This window comes from Pollachius pollachius (assembly GCF_949987615.1).
Source record: "Pollachius pollachius genome assembly, chromosome: 5".
Classification (NCBI taxonomy): Eukaryota; Metazoa; Chordata; class Actinopteri; order Gadiformes; family Gadidae; genus Pollachius; species Pollachius pollachius.
This window is the reverse complement of record NC_136938.1, coordinates 8,295,374-8,323,344: the sequence shown is the minus strand read 5'-3', so window position 1 is coordinate 8,323,344 and position 27,971 is coordinate 8,295,374. Positions and strand designations below refer to the sequence as shown.

The window sequence follows — 27,971 nt, the reverse complement described above, 5'->3', positions numbered from 1 at the left end:
TGATACTTTCGATACTGAACTTACAGTACAGCTTTCAGGTATGGATGCATTACTTGAGTATTTATTCTTTATTACAACTTTGTACTTTTATTCCCTGCATCCTAACTTTAATTTGAATGCATTTGAGGAGAATGATCTATATTTATTTATATTTTTCATCGATTTATCGATTTCTTCTCTGCTTCAAGACCGATCTCAACGTAAATGGATGGCATCTATCGGTGCATATTACGCATGAAAGATGTAACAAGAGGGAAATGATGTAGAAGACGGGGACGGGAGGGAGACTTCCCGCAGAGAAATGGCGTCTATCTGAGAATCAATAGCAAGTGAGGATGGATGAAACTGAACCATCAAGACAAGACATTCCCCATCCATGACCTTATTTAAGAGGAGTGTTTAAAGTTGTCGTTATCACGTGATAGTTCTGTAGAGATTATGCAATTTCTAACAAAACAGAAGTAGAAAAAGGAAAGGAAAAAGTTGTCTGTTATGTGTGAGAAGTAAAACAAAGGAAAACTGTAAAACAGTACTTAAGTACAGTAACAAAGTATTGAAGCTCACAACACACAGCTGCCTTGATCCCTGCAATTGAGCCACACCCCTTCAAACCTCAAATAATATATCAATATATGTATTATTTATTAATATTTGCATCAGTTTTCCCTGGCAGTACTGCCTTATTTTTTGTAATATTCTGCTAATTTCCTTCTCTATGTAAACAATAATCATTATAATTCCTTCTCCATGTAGACAATAATCATTATAATCCCTTCTCTATGTAAACAATAATCAGTAAGCTCTCTAAGAATGACTTCTGTTAAAACCATGAGAAGGAGAGAGAGAGAGAGAGAGAGGGAGGGAGAGGCTGCATGGTCTACAATGCTCGCAGAGTTGGGCTCCAGGCTGTGTAACGATGATCAGTTAAGTCCAGTAGCGTGCTCCTAAGAAACCCAGTCGTAATGTGATTATGTGTGTGGACACCAGTGTGCTAACCCCTTTCTCTTAATCCCTCACCGGGGGACACTCTGTTCCAAGCACACTAACCCAGTAAGGATTCCACCTGTCTCTCCGTGCACACGTACGTGCAAGCTCCCACTGCTTCCTCCCAATACAACACATGGTCCCATCAGATTAACTTGCACACAACGGGCCAGACAGTGCACGACAGCATAGCGGGTTACATGACTGTAATAAATGACTGTAACCCATCTCTATGGTAAACCATTAGTACCACAAACAGTGTCTATTAATGAACTGTACTGTGGGGAAAGGTGTCCATGGGTTAGGGTTGTCTAGGTGCATTGTGGTTATTTTAAAGTTACACAATGATTATTGTAAAGTTAGCGGATATTTTAAAGGTATACGTTGTTGTTAAAGGCACATACTGTTTATTAGAAAGGAACATGGTGGTTAATATTAAGTACATGGTGGTTATTTTTAAGGTCCGTCGTGAATCCGAACAGGAAGGACAATGGAGAGGACAGAGTATGCCTGGGCCCAGAAATGGAAAGATTATTTTTGGTTGCCACATTTTCCTTTAGATACAAGGAGCCAAACTCTGCTTTGCAACTGCCCCAATGTTTCTAATTCTTATCCTCATCTCAGCTGTGACGAACAAGCTGCAAGATGAGGACATACTTCTTGTATGCTACTAAAACATCTGCATGGTAATGGTGTAAAAGGAATGCAATGGGATGCAGACAATTATGCAGACTGTGATGTTTATTGCGGCTTTTCTCTGGAACTAAGCTAGATGCTGTAGAGAAGAGTTGAAGCAGCTCTTGTGTGATTATGGTAAGGAGTTTGGTTCCCCCCCAAAAAAACACTCAACAAGCATCCCTATCCCCTAATTTAATTACAACCTATCTCAGCAAAATGAAAATGCCTGGCTAAACCCGAATTTCCTCTCATTCAAGACGTTAGAATTTTCCTTGTCTACTTGTAGAGAAGGGATTATTCTTTTTCTTTTCTATTTTTACCCATATCTTTTATATGGAATGAAGTGTGCAATTGCGTCAATGCACTGCCAAGGCATCAGCCTGATTTTCCGTAACATCTTGGAAGAGCAAGTTTCTCGCAGAACATCGACATGTCAGGTGTTGACTGACACATGCTTCAAACTGCGGCATTAATGTCCGCAAGGGCCATGATGAGGCCTACATACCTTTTGGTTCACACCGGCTGGTGCAGTTCATGCAAGGCGACAATACATGTTGGCACTTCGGTGGACACGCAGCCATTTATTTACAGCTGTTGTTTGCAAAACCCAATTGTTCATTCCGCCTCGGCATTGCTTCTATAAAGTGTGCGTTTGAGTGTTGCCCTCCCGAAATACTTTCAATTATCCCTTACAGCGCACTGCCTGTGCCCCCGCTTCAGTGCCGCTGCCCGTCCCACTTGGGGAAACACTGAGTTAAGGGGTGAGGGTACAAGCTTATGGTCTTGTCTGGTCAGGTTAACATGTCCTCAAAGGGTTCCAGTGCAGCAGATGGTTGTTTGTGGAACCATGGTGACTGACTGTATCCATACACAGTTAATGGACACCAGATTGCTTGCTTTCTACAGAGAGTGATAGGCAACAGAAATAAACCATTAACGAAATGGATCAACCACACTCAGAAAACAATAATCATTTATTATTTCTAAGAACGCATTTGGCATATTATGGAATTCTGAGAATAATTTCTTAATTCTGAGAAATAATTCTGACCTAAAAGGTCCCATGGCATGATACTTTATGAATGCTTTTATATAGCTGTTATTGGGCCCCTAATACAGTACTTGAAGACGTTCGTGAAATTCAGCCTTGGTGCAGAAATACAGCCACTACGAGCCAGTCCCACAATTAGCGTTCTACAAACGTGCTGTTTTTTAGAGGCGGGTCAAGGTGGAGGGTGGGGGTGTGGCCCTGAGTAGCTTGCGGCCACAGTACCATGCGCTTGTGTTTACAGTGGATGTATCACAATGGCGAGGCGCACACAGCTTTTGGCAGTGTTCTGTAAATATTCTAGAACCCTCCGGCGGGAGTCCTGGAGCTCTATATCCAAATAACATCATATTATACAGATATCTATATCATATAATAAATATTATCACGGCCAAAAGCTGTGTGCGCCTCCAGACGATTTTATGAGTCTGAAATTACTTTGTTGGGTTCTCCGACGTCTCTGGTTCTTCCACTTCCCCATCAATCTGAAGTAGACTGAACTGCGACATGGGACATGGAGGACAAAGGGATTTTTGCCCGCAATTGTTGACTGTGATTGTCTCCCACCGGAGCCCCACTGCTGAGGCAGCGGGTAGTGGCCAGGGGGCAACGCCTAGGTACCACCGCCCCGCAGCGATGATGCCCCGCGGCGGTGGTGCCTCCGCCGCGAGGGTGGTGCAATCCCTTTCTCCTCCATGTCGTGGTTCATGCACTTCAGGGAATCAAAGCCAAAGTTCCTTTCCCCCTGATTCCTTCTCCAACATGGCTGAGATAACCCCAACTACGAGTCTTGTTGTGGAAATACCAGAGACGTCAGAGAAACCGACGGGTTATGCGCCATAACACCAAAGGCAGAACAGTTATCCAAATAACAAAGAAGTGTACAACATTTGCGTTACAGTGTGTGTAATCCACACACACACACACACACACACGTTGCGCTCGCACGGTCGTAGCTCATTGGGTAAAGCAGAGAAAGGAAAATGTCCCCGTATGACGACATACAGGGACAAATCGGCGGTCTGAGCTTTATTTTTTCAAAGGCAGAGCAGGATAGCTAGTGGTAGTGGCTAACGCCATTTCTAGCTACTGGGGGACCATAGGCAGGCTAGGGGAACTCATATTAATGTTAGAACACCTCATAAAGTGAAAGCGGAAGTGTGCTTTTCAACGTAACCATTGAATACAAAATATTTGTACAAAATACAAATACAAAAAAATAAAAAAAATTGTATTCATGTAATAAAGAAGAGGTTTAGGGCCACATTCGATTGTTTCTTTTTCAACCCAATAAAATAGATTAAAACCAACAACAACCTATCCTTACCCTACAGCTAACCCTAACCTTTAAACCACCTATATCTCCAAAACTTTTCAACATGGGAATCATCGGGGCCTCACATAACGTTTTACAACGATTTTTTAACGCCAGACTTTTTGTGTGAAAATTGCCATACGATTTAACGATTATTTTGTTTGTTTTACCTATGGGTGAAATGTTGGGGTTTGGGTTAGCCATTTTTTTTTTACCGTATATGAAACAGAACATAGTTGCCAACTATAAGCCAATATAATATGGCGCCATCTGTGGGACTGTCCTGTTCATGTGATTGCATTGATGTTTCTAGCTAAAAAATAAAGTGTGCAAGGTAATAAAGTATTGCAGACGGAAAGAAAGCTCTCATGAATCGATTTTGCCCCAACCTAAGATAAAATCATTTCTTTCATGCACCAACCGGACCAGCAAAAGCCATATAAGAACGACTTTCTGCATGCGTTAAGAAGCCCTGTACAACCAAGCTTCTAAACGGACCCGAGGGTAGAGTTGCTAAAGGAATAATAATGGTAACATCTCAGAGATACGGAGACGATACATCTAAACAAATTATTCCTAGTTCAACATGAGAGCTAAAAGCAACAAGGCCGTTCATGAGCTGTTCTCAGAACGGTCCCCAGGGTTCTGTATAGGGGGGATCTGTCCTCAGTATGGAGCAAGCCTCTGCTCATTAATGGAGGACAAGCATATCAATGACAAGATAAATGACACATCTGAATTGTTTCAGTGTGGATTCAGAGACTACAATCAACAGAGGAATCAGATGAATAGTGTTTGTGACATGAACTATTTTGGGTTGTTTGAACAGCAGGCGTGTGGCTACATTCTGAATACTTTGCAAAGCTTTTCAGCGCATGCTGGTAGCCAACCCAGTCGAGTGTTGCAGTAGTCCATTGTTAGGCATAGTAGTATGCTAGCCCAGGCAGAAGAATGTTGGAGTAGTATTGGGTTAGCAGTATGCTAGCCAACACAATATAGTGTGGCAGTAGTCCATGGCTTTAGCAATATGCTAACCCAGGCAGTAGAATGTTGGAGAAGTCCAGGGTTAGCAGTATGGGGGTCATCCCTATGTTCCCCAGGTCCTATGTTCCCCGGGTGCAAAGGGTTAGGGTCAGGTTTAGGGTTATGGTTAGGGTTAGGGTGAGGGTTAACCCTAAACCTAACCCTAACCATCACCAATCGGAGGAGAGCCATTCTTACCAATCACAGGCGAATCAGAGGCAAAAAAGGCGGTACTTGCCCCTACCATCCTACGAAAAAAAGATTTGCTCACAGGGTCCTATGTTCCCCGGTCACATACAAAGCGGGGAACATAGGACCCGGGGAACATAGGTACGCTCCCGCAGTATGCTAGCCCATCCAGTGTAGTGTGGCAGTAGTTCATTGCTCAAACCACTGAGTGTGGATCGATGTACTCTTTTCGTACTCAACCAGCCATCTTAGCTACATAGCAGATGAGGGCGGAGCCAGACTGAGCCAACGTCGGCACATTTTCCACATAGCCTGGAGTATTTTTGCTGCTTTTATAGCTTTTATAACTTTTTGTAGCTTCTAGGCATATATGGTTTACCGTTCAAAGCAGGATGTTTATTATGGGTGACGATCCACGGCGGCAGTCACGATCGTAATATCCGGTTAGTGCACAACGGAGCATTCGTTTTGGAACAACACTGACATCTGAAAATCTGCGCACTTATAGTGTTACCCAGATGCCTCGGAAACCAGCCTTCCCTACCGAGTTGCACTTGTGACGCCATTTCCGGTCTCGGAGCACTTATGGAGTTCCCGTCTATGTGATTGTGTCATGAAATTGGCTAGTCGTTGTTTATTGTTAGCTACATTAGCCTGTTTAGCAAACCAGCTCGAAAACAAACAACACAACTTTACATTGTAATGCAGGCACGGCAAGACCGTGCAATGCATAAATTGGTGACCGGAATAAAGTAGCAATGTATTTAAGTGTGTATGGGCCGACATTAAAGTGACCAACGTGGTACAAATAGAAAGAAAATAAATCTCTTCATGGGCACAGCCATTTTTGTTGAGAGCGTCATCACTGAACTCGGTATACTCTCAGAATTCCGAGGGTGCCCGACCAAAAGGGGGCGTGCCTCCATGAAATGCCGAGGCATCTGTATCATACCATTAGTGAGTGCGAATGGTGTACTACATTTAAGTATACTCATGGAAGTATGGACATCGGAACACAGCAAATGGTTAGGGTTAGCAGTTTGCTAGCCCAGCCAGTAGAGTATTGCATGTGACCCAGCTGTCAAGATAACCAGAGCAGAAGCAACATGCTCGGACATTAGTTGGATGTAAATCATGACCCCAAGATATCGAGCAGACTTCTACTAAAAACAACCCTTCTAAATAAAACCTATGTGCAGATCACATGTAATGTTATGGCCAGATGTTTGACAAACACATGGCCAGTAACCTTTCTCCCCACTTTGCTGCTTTTAGGAAATGACGCTTAAGTGTGCTTGCGCCAAACCACTTCCCTTGGCAATCGTTATCAACCAGCCAAATCTTTCCAGGATCAAAGCATGGCCTAAGCATAACATTGGAAGCTTTTAGAAGGTAGTGACAGTCTCAGTGAAACAGGGCTTTGGTTTCTACTGATCTTCTTCGTCAGCCGAGACGCAGGCCATTAGGCCTCCCGGGTTGACTGTCCTCACACGGCCTCGCTTCAGCTCATAACCCTGGAAACACTGGAGCCAGCTGCAGCAAACACATCTCTGCTCCACCCCCTTCCCCTCCTCACCCCCTGCTCTCCTCCTCCTCCTTCCCCTACCCCTGCTCTCCTCCTCCAGCCCCTGCTCTCATCTTCCTCCTCCTCCTCTCCTCCCCCTACCCCTTCTCTCCTTCTCCTTCTCCTCCTCCTCCAGCCCCTGCTCTCCTCCTCCTCCTCCTTCTCCTCCTCCCCTCCTCCTTCTCCTCCTCCCCTTCCTCCTTCTCCGCTACCTCCTTCTCCTCCCCTCCTCCTTCTCCTCCTCCCCTTCCTCCTTCTCCCCTACCTCCTTCTCCTCCTCCTCCCCCTCCTCCTTCTCCTCCTCCCCTTCCTCCTCCTCTTCCTCCTCCTTCTCCCCTTCCTCCTTCTCCGCCTCCTCCCCCTCCTCCTTCGCCTCCTCCCCTTCCTCCTTCTCCTCCTCCCCCCCCCTCCTCCTCCTCCTCCTCCTAATTCAAACACAAAACAAACACACTGCTACACACAGTGTGAACACACTGCTACACACTACACTAACACAGTGCTACACACAACAATCTATCTCTGCTACACACAACATTTAAACACTGCTACAAACAACCCTAACACACTGCTACACACAACTGAAACACATTGCTTCACACAACAAAAACACACTGCTTGAAACAACACTAACACACTGCTGCACACTGTATCAACACACTGCTAAACACAACACTAACACACTGCTACACACAACAATATCACTATGATTTACACAACATTAAAACACAACACTAACACACTGCTACACACAACAATGTCACTCTGATCTACACAACATTAAAACACTACTTACACTAACACACTGCTGAACAAGACTATAAAACGCAGTTACAGTTAATCCCTGGAATAGGGAATCCCAGGAATACCCATCCAAACCATTTCCCGTTTCCCGAGAAATTTAATAACCGGAAAAAGGAAAAAAATGAGTGAAACATTATGAACGTATTGGAATTGGCCAATATTCAGCAGATTTGTAGGCCTACAGTTGACTTTCCTAAAACATATGCAACAGCTGTTTGGTGCGCCTGTGGAACACACTGAATGCTTATTGTATTAATACCCTCAAGGCGCTAGAAAGCTGCTGGGATTGGCCTATATTTATGGATTGGCAGTTGTTTGAAATGCTGAAGTAAACATTTTGAAATGTTCTGTTCACTTTGAGAGATTGTGGCCTTAATAGCTATATCTTAAGCTTGGCTATGACAAAGAGCTCACACCAGAAGCAGTGCTATGATAATAATTGAATCTGTCTCTGCTTAATAGAATGACTTTAAAAAACTGAGACCACTTCCTTTGACTCATTAAGTTCAAACAATGAAACTTCCAAATATCACTTCCATGATGCTGTTCTCAGCAGACAGATCTAATTCAATACACATGCCATTTCATATCCCTCACAGCTATTGCAAAGTTCAAGCTGCATGCAAAGTTTGTATTATGTTCATTTTAATGTTGATTAACATAAATGTTTTTTTTTGCCGTAATTATTATTAATACAACCAAATAATACACCAAAGCAGTCTGGAGGGGTGAATGAAAATTAGCCCTTGTGGCATTAAGTGTCGCATTAAACATGACCAATGCGTTTTGAGTGTATCTAAATCAGACTATTATGCGGTTATTTCATTTTGCCTTGGTGTTCCTACAAATGAACAGTTTAAGAAGCGGGTATTAAAAGGACCTGACGAGAAAACGTGGTGTTGATTGTGTGATTGTTCCACCTCATTGCATCATGTCTGAATGCGACCCATTTTAATCTAGGAAGAGTTAATGTAAACCAGACATAATGTGATTAGCCTCATAATTCTATTTTTCCACAAAAGTGGACATTTAACCCACAATGCATGGTTTTTATGCTTGATTCCTTAAGTTCGGCCGGTTCATGTTCCAATCTAAAGCGAGAGGCAGAGCGGGATCCCCGCGTTTAAGAAGACCAAAGTTTGATTATTTGGTCCGCAACAGAACCTAATGAGCGTTCACACCACCGCAAACAAAACGTAGGCTGCTATCTGTCAAAACATTTGACGGATATGGACCATGGTGTTCGGTCCATTTAAGGGTGTTTCTAAGGTGTGCAAGCACCCTTAAATACAAGCCCAGGTCCCAAGAATCCTGGGATAGTGTGCTTCTGTTCAGAAAAAATATGAATCCATATTACACACAATACTAACACACTGCTTCACACCTTACCAACACACTCTGATACACACAGGCCTAACACACTGCTACACACTCTAACACACACACAACTCCAAATGGAGTAACAAGGGTTAGGGGGATATCTAACCGTACAACCATGCTTTTAATTACTGACAAGTAACATAAATAACAAGCTAGGCTTAGTAACTAGATGTACTTGTTATCAGTGCTAGACATTGAGCACGCATTTACATTGAGGTTGGCTTGACCATAAATAGCCATGTCAGATCAGAGCATTATTTATCATAGGCATAGCATTAGATTGTTTTCTTCTTTAGGTTTAATTGGACAGCTGAACTCCTACATGATTCTAAGACTAAGCTTGTTTACAATATCGTATAGTCACCTGATCTCCTGTTTGTCCCTACCTTTGTTTTCCTTGTTATCCACAGACTGCTGCGTGCATCCGGGTTGGTTGAGGTCATTAAGAGAAAGTTTGAGTAGCATAGAGCTGCTGTCGGATGACAACTATGATGTCAAGGCCAGCAGACTAGGAAGGGTAAGGGTTAACACTAACTCGGTACACTTAAGACCCCGCTCCTTCTGAGGCAATAGGATGCTTGATCATGATCGGGTGCCAGGACATTGTTCCAACATTTTTTTCAAACCTCCTTTGTACTGGACCATTTGTTCATGGTCCACATAAGGCCGCAAAGACTGTCTAGTGGAGAATAAAGATTACGCTTCAGGGTTAAGGTCAGGGTTGTAATGTCATAGCCCTTCGTGTTCCTTAAGGCTGTTGCCTGGATCAAATAAACGGATATGGGTTAACTGCTGTTCTGGTAAGGGCTCGACTTCATAGGATATAGAAAGCTAGATGTATTCAGCTATGATGTCTTAAAACAGTGCTTGAAAACATGTCTGTCTTATAATCGGTAATCTGTAATCTTTCTCAGTTTTCAGCAGTTTATCAGGAAATACCCTTCCCCCCCCCCTAGAATATGGCTAGCAGAACATGGCTTATAGAACATGGCTAGCAGAACATGGCATGAAGCACATGGCTTACAGAAAATTGTTAGTAGAAACTGTATTGCACAACATGGCTGGCAGAACATGGCATGAAGAACATGGCTTACAGAAAGTTGCTAGTAGAAACTGTATTGCACAACATGGCTGGCAGAACAGGGCTTCAACATTTTCTGTTTTTTTTTGTTTTATAATAAAAATATATACTGGATCCTCCAAACAGTTGGAGGGGAAATTTATCTCACATAAATGGATTGATTCGTTACGTAGCCTATATGTGCAGTCTGATCCTCTTAGCAAGTCCTCATGAATTCTCCTTCAAAATCTTTCCTTGACCTCATTGTTTTTCGACGAGGTCAAGCAAAGAGGTTAGGGAAAGGACATAGGGCGTAATTCTTTTGACTAATCGACCGTGGACTGCTTCTCCTCTGAGGGGCCAGGAAATATAGGTTGCAGCCCAACCCCTACTGAATGGGGATAGGGGAATGCTGTCCATCCTCCAGTCCCTTGAAGCGTTATCTGGATCCTGGGCTGGCTGGACTATAGGCTGAAGTTAAAGGAAGTTAAAGGGTTAAAGGTCAAGGAAGTCAAGGAAAAGATGCCTCTACTCAGGTAAGGACCCACCTGGGCCAAGATAAATGGTAACAAATTGGGGTTTGAAACTGCCAGCCTTCCCAAAACGAATTGGGATGAGGTGGTGTGAAGTCCATCCCTTGGCCCCACCCACAAGGAATTTGAGTAGACAGTTGGTTTAAGGGGATTGGCCGAGGCGGGCCAGGCCTATTCCTGTAATTCACCAGATCCCACCGAGATGATGTTATCGTTGGAAATGTTTTGGCAGCCGGAGTCTTCTTCGTTGATAAAGTTGTCTAGACTCCCTTTCCAAAAATTAGGATTGGATAGACCTACAGTCAAGACTGGTGGGGCCTTCCAATCAGATAATGATAGCTGGGCATGCACCCTCCAGTGGGACAGGATCCCGCTCGTGAAGTCCTTAGTGGAACATGGCTTAGGGTTAGGGTACTTGGATAAACGCTCTGTTGGACACCCCTATCCAATTCTGTATCTAGAGAACTGAATGTCGTATCAGTTTGGGTCATTTATGGGTCGTTTATGAAAGAAATAGTGTTAAGGGATTATCTATCTAGGGAATGACTGACGGTGTGTGCTTGCGTGCATGCATACGTGTGTGAGTGAGTGAGTGAGTCAATTAGTGAGTATGTGAGTTTGTGTATGGCCATGTCAATCCCATGCAATCTGTATCTCACTTTTTCTTTTTCTTAATCTTTGTCTCTCTCTGAAGTGTTTAATAGGCTGGCAATATCAACGTCAAAGGTTATATTGAACAGGAGAAGGAGTAAAAAGACAATTGAAGTACATGGTGATTAAGTTCAGCACTGGGATTTATAATCATATTCCTCTTTAATCAGAGGACTTTATACACATAATCTATAAAGGGAAATTTGCCTGCAATCTATTTTATTCAGCATTTATTGGTATATTGTACTTCATGTTAAATACACAATACACTATGCTTGTTCGTACATTTTACAAGACCTGTAGGTATTGCTGGTTTGAATGTACTGGTCAAACTACTTATATAATTACTAATATAGTAATTCCTGGGCTATAGACTCCACCTAGTGGATTTTATAAAACAAGGCATTGCTTAGTGATTTAAACAGTGGCAGTATTTTATTTATAAGGACATCATAAGTCAACACAGTGGTAGTTGCAATTCCCTTTAATATACATTTGAGAAACTCAATAAACATCTACATATTTTAAACTTCAGGATGTTGATGTGTACATTCATGCAAGCAAAGGAAAGATGCTCATGTCTTTTGGCTGTGCTCTATGGGGGGGTCTTTTAACAAAGGGCGTATAAATAGAAGGTGTATTACAGGTTGGATATACTGTACCTACTGACGCTAGTATGCAAAAAATCCCACACACAATCTCAAAAAAATCTTTATATATCTGAATTATAAAACACCACATATCAGTTGAAGACCACACTCTCATTTCACACCTTAATGTGATATTCAGAGATAAGCTGGAGTGACCTTTGTGACACAGGAGTATGAGATTTAGCATCTGACTGAAAGCAATCGTAGCTGACCTGAAACATTGTATTTTTAACACAGTCCCATAGCCACAACGACAAAGTCGCAATTTCGAAGATGACGATTTCCATTGTGACAAATTTCAGTGAAGTCACATAGCCAAATGCGATAACATGATAGTGATTGAGCATAAGGCCCACTGATTAAAGCCCTTGCATTTGTAATATTATTAAAGTAACTAACTGGGTGTGGGTGGGGACTTTCCCGGCATGCTTTCAAATCTCAAATGGCACAGTTATCCAGTGACAAATTTTCTATCACCCAGCAATGGTTGATCCACCTGAGAGGGTATGGCAGAGTTACTGCAACAGACTCGCTCCTCCACTCCCTTGGGTGGGCAGGGGAAACTGCTTTATTTCCGCCATTGAAGAGAAAGAAAAGAAGATCTTTGAGATGGCCACTTCTCAAAGATCCGTAACCCGAGAACGGTCTCCAACCCACAAAAACATACCAAAATAACATCTGGATTTGGGTCAAAATGAGTCCTTATGAAATAGGATTTTGCAGGAGCCAATGTTTCCCTGGAAAAACTTCCTCCCAGGTCCACTGATCCTGAGTAACTGACTGGGATGAACATTTTTTAAGAAAAAAAATCGGCTTTTCAGAGCATATTTTATCAAGTAACAATATCAATCATTAGTTAGAAGACCTAAAATGTAATATATATATATATATATATATATATATATATATATATATATATATATATATATATATATATATATATTATAAAGGCTTAAGTAAAATCAAGTAAAAAAATATGAAGTAAATTAAGTAAAATTAAGTAAAGGTTTCCTCGGTAGTTGCTAGTCCCACCATCAATGGCTACCATTTGCCATGGGGAGATGTGGGTGGCTCTTGGCTTCCAAAAGCAGCCACCAGGTCTTTGACACTGCTCGCTGCAAGGGGCTTTTCCTGGTCACTCTTACTCTTAGTTTTGCAAGGATTGCTATTCAGGCTCTTGGACCTGAGCGTTGGATACATCCTATCATCAGCCACGAGCAAATGCCCTGAATCATCATCCTCCATCCCTGCCCGATTATTCTGATTGTTACCTTGCGCCATGGCTTCTTGTTCCCAATCTGTTTGGTTTGATGTACTTCCGTCATTTTCCTGCTTGGTCTCTGAGTTGGATTCACCATCAGGAGGACTTGCCAATGAAACCGTTGGCATGAAACCAAAGGAGGGCTGACCTTTGTACTCAAAGTGGGCTCCCCATTGAGCCATGCTTGGTGATTTAGTGTCCAAACCTGTGACATCGGGAGCCGATGGAAAGTATTTAGCCCAGTTATTCTCTTCTCCTCTGTACATGGGGTTGTACACGATCCCACTCATTGTCTTCCGGCTGCAAGATGGTGAGCTGCTAAGAGTTTGCGATGGCAAATAATGTGTCTCTTTTGACTTCACTAGAGGGTAAGAAAGGGTTGCATCCACTTTTGCCTTTGCAAAAGCAACTCCAGGTTTATCCGTTGAATTGGTCAACGCTTCCTTGCTGGGGATTCCCTTTGGCAACAGCTCATCTGCAGCACTCGGTAATGACTTCTCTGGCTTCTGCTCCGAGTCACAAGAGGTAATCGTGATGTCAACGTTTGAAACAGAGCACCTTCTATCCCTTAATGGCATCACCTCCAGTGTAGCGCCGTACTCTTTAGCAGGGACGCCTCCGTCTACCGACGCCGGAGGTACCTCCTTTAAACTCCCCTGCCTCTCAGGGCCAAGCTGGGCCGTCCGGTCTTTACCCGTGTCCGCGGTCGACTCAGTCTCCATGGGGAAGCGATAAACGCTGTAGCCGTCGGCGCTGCCGATGCTGCCCTGACGCAGGAGGATGGCGGGGTCGCAGATGGAGGAGCCTCTGGATCGGGTGCGTGTCAGCTCCGCCCGGTCGATGCCTGCCAGCTTCTCCAGGGCGTTCATCATCCGGCTGGAGAACTCCTCCAGCTGGCCCAGCCGGAGGTCCACCGTTTGCAGGGAGGCCTTCATGGAGTGCTCCCTCTCGTTCACCTCCTCCAGCCGCATGAACATGTTCTCCACCCTGAGAGGAACCCACACACAGGGCTTCACAGACATGCTTCAGTTGTTCCCCCGTGGACAGACAGCAACACGGTTGTGTTTGCACTTACGTTTGCTCAAGTTATGCTGTTTTTCTTTTCACATTATATTATAAAATGAGATTCAGATTTGGCAACCAAATACCAGTTTAGTATTAACCTTAAATATACATTAGTTAACATAAAACAAGACAACGGTGAGTGTGTATGTCCCGGTGTGTGTGTATTTCATGGTGTGTGTGCGTAGTTCACAATGTGTGTGTATGTCATGGTCTGTGTCACAGTGTGGGTGCACAACGCTGTGCATGTCACTGTGTGTGTGTATTGCAGTGTGCATTTCACGGTGTGTGTGTATGTCACGTTGTGTGTGTATGTCACAGTGTGTGTGTGTGTGTGTGTGTGTGTGTCACGTTGTGCATGTCACACTGTGCATGTCCCGGTGTGTGTGTTTATGTCACAGTGTGTATGTCACAGTGTGTATGTCACGATGTGTGTGTATGTCATGCCGTGTGTGTCACGTTGAGTACGAATGAGCATAAATCCTACCTCTCGGATGTGACCCTGATGCGCTCGTTGTTGGACGACTGCTTTTCGTCCTCCTTCTCGTGAAAATACTCTTCCACACACTGCTCTTCGAACTCATACAGGCTCTTCAACTCTTCTACGTTCAGCACAAGTTCTGTTGGGGAACAAACATCGTTTTAAGAATGGGAAACCATGTGCAGAACACTGATGTTTTCACCCGAGAAAGCTGGCACGTAGAACAGTAAATCCAGTTTACGTCGCTATGGATCAAAAGTGTCTAGGAAACCGGAGTAATGCCGCTTACGGAGACCCCGTTCCCGCTCTTCCTGCTCTCCTTCCTGTTTGCGCCGGCTGCAGCGACAGCAGAGCCTCTGCAGCACGATGTAGATGTGAGGGAAGATGATGAGCGGGGGCGGCAGGATGGGCCGGTCGTGGAAGGTCATGATCAACTGGTACCGCTGGAACTTCCACACCTGGTTGGAGATGGACTTCACCTCAAAGAAGGTGTTGCTGTGAGGGTGAACAGGGGGACATGCACTTAGAAATATACAGTGGTGCAGTGTGTTCAAACAGTGGTTTGAAGTAACTATTACATAGATATAGGCCCTAACATGCTAGAAAAAGCTAATTAAGATACTACAAATGAGTTTCATAAATAGGAAAAGTAATTAAAGAAAATTGCCTTTCTGTAATTTCTCTTTCAAACATATCGACTTCAGTTGGTTAATTATTATGTTGGTGTATCAGTGTGTTTCCCTGTGATTTAAGCTGAGGCCAACTGTTTCTTCAAGGTCAATAACAGCAGCCTATTGACCTACGTTTTACAGGTCAAGTGTCGCACCTTTAAATTGCCAGTGATTTTTTTCAAATCAAACTGAAAGTTAGGCTCACTTAAAGACGGCGATGAGCAGGTTGACCAGCAGGATGTTGGCCACCAGCAGGTAGCAGGCCATTAAGGCAGGGGTGAGCGAGGCACCAGGTATACAGGGAGGAAGCTTCTTTCCATCCTCGTCGTACAGGTTGTCACCACATGGAGCTGTTGATTATAAACAAGCAAAAACATGCAATGGTTTGTGCATACCATTCTTCATCACGTAAAATATACACATGAACACCTATTCATTGTCGTTACACTTCACCAGTTATTATGCATTAGGCCAGTTCTATACCACATACCGTAAATAACCTATATAAATGAATACATACAAGTTTAAATGTCAAGGCCCATTTAGTAAATTACTAATGAGATAAGCGCACACAGATATACTTACGGTTGATTTCCATAGCGTACACTGCACCCCAGAGTCAAGGTGAAGAAAATGAGGGAAGTAAGAGAACAACGTCAAAGTACAACCACCATCACTTTTATCTACAGGGAAAATTAAGATAGCAGTCCATCAATACAGCTCAGGCAACAAATAAACACAGTCTATAGGCAAACAGCTTCTTCCCAGCTTCCTTCCCAATCAATTTTCACATGATTTATATATACGATTGTAAAAGATGTCAGTTGTTAGGGCTTAGTGTTTTGTGTTTTTTGTGTGTGTGTGTGTGTGTGTTTGCAGTGCACTAATGATTGGAGAGTCATGCAGTCCTCAGAATACAATGCTTGTATCTAGCAGGCAGATGATCATCAAATACAGACATTTATGAAAATGAATGGAAGATGCTGAAACTGCATCTGATTGAGAATTTTACTGAATGTTTAATATTAACTAGCTGTCAAATGACCCGCCTCTTGGTGGTTCTAGTGTCACATAAGTTGTCCTTTGAAAATTGTTCAAAAATGTCTGCAATCTCTTAGCCTACTGTAGTGCAATTTTAACGTTCCATTGTTATATTCAAACATTGACGACACACACACACGACATGACACGAATCAGAAAAATCGGCCCTATTTAACAGGAAGGAGAATCTTACTATGAACTCTAGTCTTACGGTCTATCGAGTCCGCAAACACCTCTCCGTAGATCATCCAGTAGGGCATGTAGAAGACGTTCCTGGCCAGCCGCCAGGTGGGCTCTTCGTCGGGGTGGAGGATGGCCTGCCGCGCCACGCCGAAGCTCATTAGCACCACCAGCATGATCACCACGAAGTACAGCATGTCGATCATCTGCAACGCAAGCATCATGTGTGTTGAGCCACAGTGTTGAGCCACAGTGTTGAACCACACTGTTGAGCCACAGTGTTGAACCACACTGTTGAGCCACAGTGTTGAACCACACTGTTGAGCCACAGTGTTGAACCACAGTGTTGAACCACAGTGTTGAACCACACTGTTGAGCCAAACTGTTGAACCACAGTGTTGAGCCACAGTGTTGAGCCACAGTGTTGAGCCACAGTGTTGAGCCACAGTGTTCTGCATGTCTGTCTATCTGCTATCTATCTCTGATACATAATGATTAATAAATAATAATAATAATAATAATAATAATAATAATAATAATAATAATAATAATAACTGCATTTATATAGCGCTTTGGGTACTTAAGGTACCCAAAGCAATTTACATTGTGAGTATGTGTGTGTGTGTTGGGGGGGGGGGGGGGGGGGGGGGGGCATCTCTCCTTCCATCCATCTACCATATATCCCTCTATCCATCTGCCTTTTCCATCCATCTGTCCATCTGTCTACTGTCTCTCTGTCCATCTATTCCAGCCATCTCTACCTGCCATCCTAATTTTTAAGTACTACCTACCATCTTGCCGATCATCATGACGTAAGGCCCCAGGTACTTGTTGACACCAAAGATGTCGAGGACCCGGATGTACCAGAAGATGATGTCCACACAGTAGATGACCCGACCGTAGCCCATGTAGGGCTCGTTCTGCAGCCGGAGCAGCAGACCGATGAGGAAGACGGAGATGGCCACCAGGTCGGTGATGTTCCAGTACTCCTCCAACCACACGTTGATCTTCTGCTTCAGCTTCTCTGGTTCGGACATCAGGATCTTATGGGGAGTTGTGCGTTTTGACAGAAAGAAAACACAACTACGACTCAAACATCGTCCAAATAATCTAGTGTTAAACTTGATCAACTGATTATCATCAGTCACGTCAGATTTCAACATAAGACTCCCCACACACTCCCTTAAAATGCAGTTAACACATTTTTTTAATAAAGGCAACATTTGCTAAAAAGCGAGTTGTTTGCATCCCTGATCCTTAACTTTTAGCTATTGAATTAAATATGAAGTCCAACTTTAAGAAAGCTATGCTATGATAAATTACAATTAATTTCCTGTTCTGTGAGTACCTGTCTGACTTTCTCTAGCCCCAAAGTGATGATGTAAGAGATGACAATCCACTCCTGTAGTGAAGGCCAGCGTTCCATTTTCACCAGAATAATGTAGTTGTACAGCATGAGGTACACAAGATAGGCAATCTGTCAAGAGAAAGTTTGGAAGTGATTATAATGTGACACACTATAACAGGAAATAGACTCCTTGAGCTCAAACAGGAATTAGAGAATTCTTAAAAAGATAATCTACATTTAATATCGCTTTAACACTACCGATTTCTACAACGTTTTCCCACTTCTTTATCTTCAGGATCAATTCGAAGGGTCAGGAAGGAGATCTTATATTTAGAGTTTCAACATCTGTTCTCGACTTGCCGTGGTGAACCAGAACTTGGTGAAAGGGGTGCTATAGAACTCAAAGATTTTTTTGCTGGTTGGGATTCTTCTCTGTTTCCTCTGATGGTCCTCTTCATCGCCCTTCTTAGACATCCCGTCTGAATTAGAGCCACCATCCTGAGAATAGAGGTTGGGTACACACATTAGAGGCCTGAGGGTACAGTAACACATTAGAGGCCTGAGGGTACAGTAACACATTAGAGGCCTCAAGATACAGTAACACATTAGAGGCCTGAAGATACAGTAACACATTAGAGGCCTGAGGGTACAGTAACACATTAGAGGCCTCAAGATACAGTAACACATTAGAGGCCTGAGGGTACAGTAACACATTAGAGGCCTGAGGGTACAGTAACACATTAGAGGCCTGAGGGTACAGTAACACATTAGAGGCCTGAGGGTATAGTAACACATTAGAGGCCTGAGGGTACAGTAACACATCAGAGGCCTCAAGATACAGTAACACATTAGAGGCCTCAAGATACAGTAACACATTAGAGGCAGCTTCCTGAGTGTACAGTTGCAGGTCAGATATACTGCCATTCAAGAGCTGTAAATTATGAAAATAATTATTTTTTAACCTATGACATGACAACCTGTTTATAAAGAGTGCCTAGCCATTATGTGAAGATAGGTAAGGGGTTCAAATAAAACCTAAAGCCAAAGTTGCTTGCCTTGCCTTGCCTTGACTTGTTATTAAAATGATTTCATAGTGTAGCAGTTGTTGCGTACCTTGTTGGACTTGTTATCATCATCTCTATCTTTGCCCTCTTCTTTCTCCTTGGAAGAGTTATATGTGGCCTCCTCTCCAAGCCTGAAGTCCATTAGGAGAATGGAAGGTGGGAAAACAATGCCTAATATCACCTGCAAGAAACAATAGCTAGACATTTGCGAAGGAATGCAATATGGATCCTTCTATTGCTGTGTTTCACATGATATACATAAGAATTAGTGTTCAACATGAATGTGTAATGTGTCAATACAGATTATTTTCGAATCATGATTTTGGCTACAGGATTCAGGGAGGATGTATACAGCCCAAGGCATCTCTCTGTGAAGGCCAATGTGCATGCTGGCACTCCCAGATAATTCATGTTAGGGGACAGTGTGTGGCGTAATTTAAAGTCAGAAACACAAAGTGTTGAGCCTTGATACTGATGAGACCCAACAGTAATATTGTTTGTCCAAGGCGTCGCAAACTACTGTAAATTCATTTAGGGTTCTGTTAAGATTTAAGAAATATTATTTCAATGCATTTTTTCAAAATGGCACAATTGACAATTATCAGCGAGTGATGTGCTATGAATATCTTTATTTGACTGCGCCTTCCTCCGCAGTCAAACTTAGATTTAAGATCGCAAAATCTCTTCTGATATTACTTCGGGTAATCCGTCTTGCCTGTCGATCACAGATGCATAAAACTCAAACACACTGTCAGAGAAACAGCAATCGAGGGGGGAGGAGGTGAGGAGGTGATTTTCTGGGTATAATCAAAATCTTGCTCTCTATGTCTTACCTCCAGTTACATCTCATACAAGTTCATTTTTGTTCAGCGCATGAAGGTTTAGTTACAAAAAGGAGTCTAAAAAGTCTAAAATACTTAGCATTTTTTTACTTGATTCTTCTACACACTTTCTCTACATTAATATCTTAGGTTGCTACCCTGCAAGTCTGCCTTTAATCTGGCTGGCCACCATTTTCTACAACCTCCACCCCCTGCCTTCAATCTGGTAGGCAGCCTCTGTCCCTACAGCCTACTCCCTGGTACCTTCAATCTGGTAGGCAGCCTCTGTCCCTACAGCCTACTCCCTGGTTCCTTCAATCTGGTAGGCAGCCTCTGTCTACAACCCCCAACCCATGCTTTCAATCTAGCAGACAAGCTGCTCCACACCTCCACCCTACTACCTCTCCACATCCACTCCCATGCTGCTAACCTAGCAGGCAATCTAGTGTAGGCCTCCACCACGGCACCTTGAGTCCGTTGCTCTTCCCCATCCGCAGGCAGCCCATCCACATGTCGGTGAGCAGCATCTGGCTGCAGGTGTGAGCGATGAAGTCCCTGTGCTTGGCAGCCACGGCCAGCTTCAGGCAGGTGGAGTTACTCCAGTTCTTCAGCTCATAGGTCAGCAGCTTCATGGCCACCTGCTCGTCGTGCTTGTAGGACTGGTCCAGGAGCTCGTAGGCCAGCTGGCCAAACTCCCTGGGGAGTGGAAGGGTGGAGGAATAAGACAAAGCATGTTTCAAACACAATGGTAGCTGCAATTGTTCAAACCCCATTCTTGCAGAGGCAAATAAGTAAATGCAACTAAGTTGCTGTCGTATTAATATTGTAGTATTTCTGTGAATGACATTAACAGCGTATACAGGATTCTGAATTCCCTTTTAAATTGCTTGTCTTAAAGGTGGACAGTAAGGCTGAACTTCTTTCTAAGGTAATGGAATAAGCCTGTAGCTTTATACACAAACTGGGGTCTGCATTATCTTCCTTTCTGAGAAAATTTGAATTTGTGTTCCCCAAATCCGACGAATAACGTCAATGCTGAGCTTGACAGCCCAACTTTGTAAGAGCAAATGTAATTCTTACATAGAACTTTGCAAAACTGACAGACTACACAGCATGCCTGTGTACTTTGTCTTAAGAAACGTCTCCAAGGAGTGAGCGGAAATCACCTGGAGTTGTTCTCTAGGTCCTGGAAGATGTCGTCCACCATCTCACTCTTGGACGACTCGTGGGCCATGGCCTTGTAGAGCTTGCAGGCCACGAGGGCTTTGGCCATGGCCTCCTCGCCCCGCTGCCACAGGAAGAGCGCCATCTTCTGGCGGTGCATCAGCACGGCCCACACCATGAGCTCGTGGAAGGGGAATTGAAACCGGCACAACTCGGGGTCGTCTAAATCAATGTCCTCCTCTACCTCTTTCTTCTTGTTCTTCTTACCTTTGCCCTTTCGTGGCTCGTCATCCTTTTGGACAATGCAAGCAAAGCTTTCACTTCAATGTGTGTAAAATACAGAGTTTAAAACAAATGGAACATTGAAAAGGATTGACTGTTTAAGGGATAATAATATCATCAGAATTATTGTGAAGAACATTTAATTGAAGGGGAAACACACCTCCATTCCTAGGAGTTTAAGAGCTTTTGGCTGTGAACAGAAAAATAGACAATGAATACAGATACATGAGATAGAATAAATTAAGCATGTTGATTCATGAACGTTATCATGCGAGATGATGTTTTTAGACTTACTCTTTTAAGACCGTACAGGTTGGTGTACAGTGTCCGGAAGCACTTCCTGGTGTACTTGCAGCGGAAAGCTCCTCCCATCAGAAACTCTACAACCAATCCGATATCAATCAAGGTGATCTGGTAATCTGGTGGGAGGTTTCCCTGAAAAAGGCCATTGTTATTATTGAGCCGCAGCATATAGCATATATACTGTACGTTTTACATGTTATTCTTCAAGTTGAAATATTGTGTTAACCTGCGGTAACAGGCACAAGATAAAGGAATGTTGTACCTTTTTCACATCCCTGACCACAATGTGCAGGTTGTGAGCTGGTCCCAGTCTCTGTACAGGAGAAAAACAGGAACAATTCATATAATAGATCATTCATATCGCCGAGCCAAAATATCATTTCCAGGAAGGTTTGAGATAGTAAGTCACAGTTATACGTTTTTATATTTTTTGTATATTCAAAATGTGTTGTCAACAATGCAAATGCAGTTTTAATCAATTTTTGGATTGCATACATTACATGCTAGTAACATTGCCTACATTACTCGTGTGAAACACGAATAATCATGTATTCTTCATGTTTATAGTATTTTAGCTCACAACTTAGTTTACATTCAAAGCCTCTTCACAACGGATATACCACAGGAATTAAAAGGGTCTTATATAATTAGGATTCAATCAGAGATGTGTGAGTCATACCAATAGGGATATCAGGTAGGTTTCAGAGTTCAGGCTCAGCTCATTGCTTTGGTAAATGTTGAACAGTATGAAGATTTGTTCATAAAGAGTGGGCGTGAACTGGATCTCAAGCTTCAATAAAAAAAGGTAACCAAACCTTTTCAAAGTGGCCTGACTGTTCACTCACCGTGTTGTACAGCTCCTCTAGTCGTGGGATGGTGAGGAAGTGGTGGATATTGACTCCATTTTCAATCAGCAGCTTGACAAAGTCCACTCTGTCCAACACCAGGGCATCCATCATGGCCTGCTCCAGAGAGTTCACCTGCGTGGTAAACAATGTCAAATAGGTCAACAACAACACAGAATGGAACCCACAACACAAGCCAGCTTCAGAAAGCTCACCTGTGGAGTACACAAGGTAAACAACACAGAATGGAACACACAACCCAGGCCTGCAGATATTTCACTGTAGGGGGTTTCAGTTAAATCATGTTCACATAATATTGATCCAAACAATACTTAATTGATCGTTTATAAAAGTTGGTTTGACGCAGTGCGTTTTGTTCAATAAAGATATGGCAAAAAGGAACGGATAAATAGATGAGAAAGAAATAATGGAAGACAGCGCAAAGCAAAACAGAAAGGAGAGAATAAATAAAAAGATTGTTCTTTTTCTCGCAACATGCTTCTTGTTAAGTACCCAGTTAAGCAGCTCCAACTTCCTGGGGTCCGTCTCTTCAGGGGGCTCCGGCTTGCTCTTGCCTCCCTTCCCCTTCTTGCCCCTGGCCTTCCCCTTGCCTCCCCCTCCTCCTCCACCACCACCCCCTCGTGGTGCAGAGGACGGGCTCTTGGGCCGGTCGCCCGGCAGGGCACTCGCAGGCTGAGGAAGAACAAGAATGAATATGAATATATATTTAGTTACAATTATATCTGTAATGTTGCTATCCCAAATTAGGATGGATGGACGGACAGACAGACTCACCGGCCAATGGGTTCCATACACAAAGATCTGGCTGCGTGCGATGTCCACTCTGTTCCAGGCCAAGGCCAGACTGAGCTGGTCAGGGGCAGATGCATTTGTACCTAATATCACATATGAATAGAAAACAGTGAGTTTCATGTGAATGCCATCATGATAAACATCTCATTTGTTTAAGGTGAGATGGATGATTTAAAGTTATTGAGCTAACAAGGTGAATTGATGCTCCAGTTACCTTTCAGTAGAGCAGTCAATATGGCCATTTCAACATCATGTTGCCCTTCCGAACCCAGGCGAAACACAGTTATCTGAAAATCACAAATGACTTTGTTACTTTGTCAGTGATTGTATGTAGGTTTTGTTGTTCTTCTTGTTATAAGGTTCCTGTTGGAGGTAAAAGCATAAACACTAAAAAGCTCAGGCGTGGAGCACAAACAGAAGCTGAACCTTCTTGTGTCCCTGTCTTCACACCCGAGGTACATTCAACCATACAGAGACAAATTTAGGCCTTTCAAACAAAAATAAAAAGTACTCAAACTTTATGCTTGAGCTTTGGTGAGTTTGTCATGGTATAATTTATAATTTATAAGGACCAACATTTTAAGAATACTACATTAGATTAGATTCAACTTAATTATCGTTCCACAAGAACTAGGCAACCGAATGCAGCTAAGCATGAAGTGCAAAACAGTGCGTTCAGTGAGGAAAGCAGTAAAATGTATTAAGGTAGTAGCACAACATTACAGGAGTACACAAAATAACCATTGAATATTATGGATACGTGAGATTTCTGCAGACATAAAGGCCATTCTGTGATGAATTCAACTCTAAAATAATGATAGAACAACAGTTATCTGAGCGAACGAAGTCTATGTTAATTTGTGTCATTGTCAACTAATGTAGCTCTAGTATGGCAGAGTGTATGTAGCAGCTGCTCACAAAGCCACAGCGAATTGCAGGATTACATGAAGAACAGGAAGACGCCAGTCAGAGAGCAATGGACAATCTCCATTAGGCAGTGGAGTGGCCAGCTGGCATTATTCAACAAAAGCTTAACTTGTCATTAATCTTACATGGAAAACTTAATCCATCATTATAGACATGATAGCAGTGTCTTTCCTGGGTCAGAATTGGGCTTAAGTGGCAGCAAATTTAGCACCAAAACTCCAACAGTCCCGATGTGTGATAGCTGAACATCTGGGGGAGATGGCACAGGGCCAGGGCTTGATTTCAGAAACTACAAGCAGAGGAGATAAGCGTTGTTTCAAATATTGTTGGGGAGATAATTGACCTAAGAGAATCATTCACGTGAGTGGCTGAAGGTTTGAGAAGGTGATATTAACAACAAACAATTGACACCTTTTCCAGTTTGTTGACTGTGTTGATTGCCAGAACGCTCACAACACACTGGCTATCACAATGGAGAGGTGACGTACTAAACTGTCCAATTAGGGACCAGTGGATGTTTGTGGCTCATTTTAGTACAAGAGCCACCTAAAATTGTGTTATTTGTATCGCTCTACCTATTTATATATCTCAATAATGATTTGTGATACGACCTAGTGGGTTAGAGTGTAGTGTTCAAAAATCAAAGGTCCTTTGAAAAGCATACAAATAGTAAATAATAATAATAAAAATAAATCTGAAAGTATTTTGACGGTTAATTATGTAAAGGCTCCTGTCCAGATCGTTAATTGTTGACATTATCTATATCTAGAATGTTTTTTGTTCAAATCTCCCCCTCTTGTGGTAGACCCATTTCAAAATTGGGCAGTTGGCCTTCAGTTGACCATTATATTCTAAACTCCTTCAGCCAATAAATAAGAGGAGTCCAATAGTCAGTATTCTCTTCCTCGATGCTAGCCAGCCGAAGACTGTTTACACATCCTACTGTCTTGAATCGCCAACCAAATGCCACTTATGAATGTAAGTTTGGTATTTTTCTTTGGAAGACCTTGAAATCATTTTGATGGCCACCACAAAACATATAGAGTGTAGGAAAGACCCTGTATATGTAAGGGTTTGAAATGAGTGAGGAAATGCTTAGACAATTTGAAAGTCATATTCATATAGTAGCTAAAAGCTTATTTTGATGGTTTATGTCAAGAACACAGCCGCTTTATGTTGTTTGTCTTATCAGTATATTTCAAACCTGCTGAGGAAGATCAATACAATCTTTCATTTATCAGATATTTCCAGCTTTATAAAGCAATGAAAGAATACAATATACAACTAACAACTAACGGGATGAGGCTTGATTTAGTGAATTGTTAATTCTTAAGCAAATTCTTAACAATATTACACAAGACAGCTACAAATATAAAATAAATACATAGAAGAATATGAGGAAGAGGTGGCTGAATAATTTAATGGAGGGATTTATTTTAAGTTCTGGTGTGAGACATGATCCACAAGACACAAATGAAAGGGCAAAAATAATGAAAACATTTGTTTTATTGACAGATGAAAGATGCTTTATACCTAAATGATGATTTCTAGCATTAAGATTCTGGGGACAAATGGGCACAAACGCACGACGAAGAGAACAGGGACACAGAATGTTAAAAAATAAGGGATTTACTGAAGACACAGAGAGAAGATAATAGGGGCATGATGGGTAGGCAGACAGGTCATCAACAGACAATGTTTCCGCAGTAGGCAGGTAGTCGGACAGGCAAGGGGCTGGTAATGGAATGAAGAAATTGCTGATAGTCTTCGGACCCAGCTACCATGGGGGAAGATAACGATCGGATGAGAAGTGACTGGACATCCTGTGGAGACTCTTTATAGGTGCATAGGCCAACTATCCCCAATGGAGACTCAGTGGTACGTACCAGGGATCTCTTCTTCATGCACTCCATGACCATGAGGAAAATCTGCTGAGCCTGAGCACGGTTGTAGCTGAAGGTCTTCTGGATGGTGACCAGTAGCTGGTCTTTGACGTTATCACCTACCATCCTGGTAAGACAATTCAACTAGGTTACTATAGTTATCTTATCAAAGAGGTTACTATAGCTACGATATCCACTAGGTTGTAATAGTTATGTGATCAACTAGGTTACTATAGTAACGTTATCAACTAGGTTTCTATAGTTACGTTATCAACTAGGTTGCTATAGTTACGTTATCAACTAGGTTACCGTTTTTACATTAACACTCAACAACCTGGTAGGACAAGGTATTTCTAAAATACCATGTGTAGTAACAAGTTAATTGTAAATATATAGTCAAATGTTATTGTATATATTTGGCAGTTTTACATAAATACACAATGCACAGCTTAGATGACAATGTAACAGTTAAAAGATTGTGCAAGATGTATCGATTGTTGTGTGTGTGTCTGTGTGTGTGTTTGTGTAAGGCTGCATTTTAGTGCTGTCATGTCACAGAATCTTTTGTGTGCACAATGCATACAGTGGCCTCACATTCTCTCTCACTCACCCATCCTCTTCGCTGTATTTATGTGCAAAGGAAATGATGTCAGAGGCCCGCCCACTGCCGTCACAGACCACCACAGGCACCGGTGGCTCCTCCCTCAGGCTCTCCAGAACGATAGAGATCACGTTGGGCCCGCCCTCCAGAATCAGACAAACCAGAGGCACGCCCTGACCTAAACCTACAACACACACACACACACACACACACACACACACACACACACACACACACACACACACACACACACACACACACACACACACACACACACACACCCAAATTAATACCCTGCAGACACACACACAAACAAATACACCACAGGCAACACACACACATTTCTTAAAGCGATGGACGTGACGATTTTGAGTATTTATATGCAAAAATTTACGATGAAACAAAATGTTAGAACAAACACAAACAAACAAACAATATATTCCTCCTCTCCTGTGAGTGGTGAGAGCTTGAAGTAAGTGGTGACAGCTGAGCTTCCCTTTGCTGTCCCTGCCTTGCTGAAAGCTCCAGGCATAGGATGACAAAGGGAAACCCACAGGTCACATCAGGGGAACCCACACCAGGAAACCCACAGGTCACATCAGGGGAACCCACACCAGGAAACCCACACCAGGAAACCCACAGGTCACACCAGGGAAACCCACAGGTCACATCAGGGGAACCCACACCAGGAAACCCACACCAGGAAACCCACAGGTCACATCAGGGGAACCCACACCAGGAAACCCACAGGTCACATCAGGGGAACCCACACCAGGAAACCCACAGGTCACACCAGGGAAACCCACACCAGGAAACCCACAGGTCACACCAGGAAACCCACATGTCACACCAGGGAAACCCACAGGTCACACCAGGGAAACCCACAGGTCACACCAGGAAACCCACAGGTCACACCAGGAAAACCCACAGGTTACACCAGGAAAACCCACAGGTTACACCAGGGAAACCCACAGGTTACACCAGGGAAACCCACAGGTTACACCAGGGAAACCCACAGGTCACACCAGGAAACCCACAGATCACACCAGGGAAACCCACAGGTTACACCAGGGAAACCCACAGATCACACCAGGAAACCCACAGATCACACCAGGGAAACCCACAGGTCACACCAGGAAAGCCACACCAGGGAACCCCACAGGTCACACCAGGGAAACCCAACATGCGCGAGGGTTCATAGGTCAAAGTAAGGTCAACGCTGTCTGTGTCCATATGTGTGTCTGTGTCTATTTTTGTGTGTGTGTGTGTTTGTGTGTCCGTGTGTGTGTGTTTGTGTGTCCATGAGTGTGTGTCTGTGTCCATGAGTATGTGTCTGTGTCCATGAGTG

The 27,971-nt window shown here is 43.1% G+C and overlaps 1 protein-coding gene across 1 annotated transcript in view; it reads right to left on the bottom strand.

The window, feature by feature from the left end:
• Positions 1 to 12,917: 12,917 nt before the first annotated feature.
• Positions 12,918 to 27,971, bottom strand: part of trpm1a (transient receptor potential cation channel, subfamily M, member 1a) — a gene marked incomplete at both ends in the record, with an annotated part of 22,959 nt that continues 7,905 nt past the window's right edge. The window contains 21 exons of the mRNA XM_079736473.1: positions 12,918 to 14,124; positions 14,687 to 14,819; positions 14,970 to 15,175; positions 15,557 to 15,701; positions 15,937 to 15,957; positions 16,604 to 16,778; positions 17,364 to 17,615; positions 17,921 to 18,049; positions 18,281 to 18,418; positions 19,034 to 19,165; positions 20,273 to 20,501; positions 20,972 to 21,261; positions 21,412 to 21,441; positions 21,546 to 21,686; positions 21,817 to 21,867; positions 22,400 to 22,534; positions 22,913 to 23,092; positions 23,195 to 23,295; positions 23,427 to 23,499; positions 26,026 to 26,149; positions 26,633 to 26,807. Coding sequence (XP_079592599.1) covers positions 12,918 to 14,124; positions 14,687 to 14,819; positions 14,970 to 15,175; positions 15,557 to 15,701; positions 15,937 to 15,957; positions 16,604 to 16,778; positions 17,364 to 17,615; positions 17,921 to 18,049; positions 18,281 to 18,418; positions 19,034 to 19,165; positions 20,273 to 20,501; positions 20,972 to 21,261; positions 21,412 to 21,441; positions 21,546 to 21,686; positions 21,817 to 21,867; positions 22,400 to 22,534; positions 22,913 to 23,092; positions 23,195 to 23,295; positions 23,427 to 23,499; positions 26,026 to 26,149; positions 26,633 to 26,807 — 4,067 coding nt within the window. The remainder of the gene's footprint in view (positions 14,125 to 14,686; positions 14,820 to 14,969; positions 15,176 to 15,556; positions 15,702 to 15,936; positions 15,958 to 16,603; positions 16,779 to 17,363; positions 17,616 to 17,920; positions 18,050 to 18,280; positions 18,419 to 19,033; positions 19,166 to 20,272; positions 20,502 to 20,971; positions 21,262 to 21,411; positions 21,442 to 21,545; positions 21,687 to 21,816; positions 21,868 to 22,399; positions 22,535 to 22,912; positions 23,093 to 23,194; positions 23,296 to 23,426; positions 23,500 to 26,025; positions 26,150 to 26,632; positions 26,808 to 27,971) is intronic.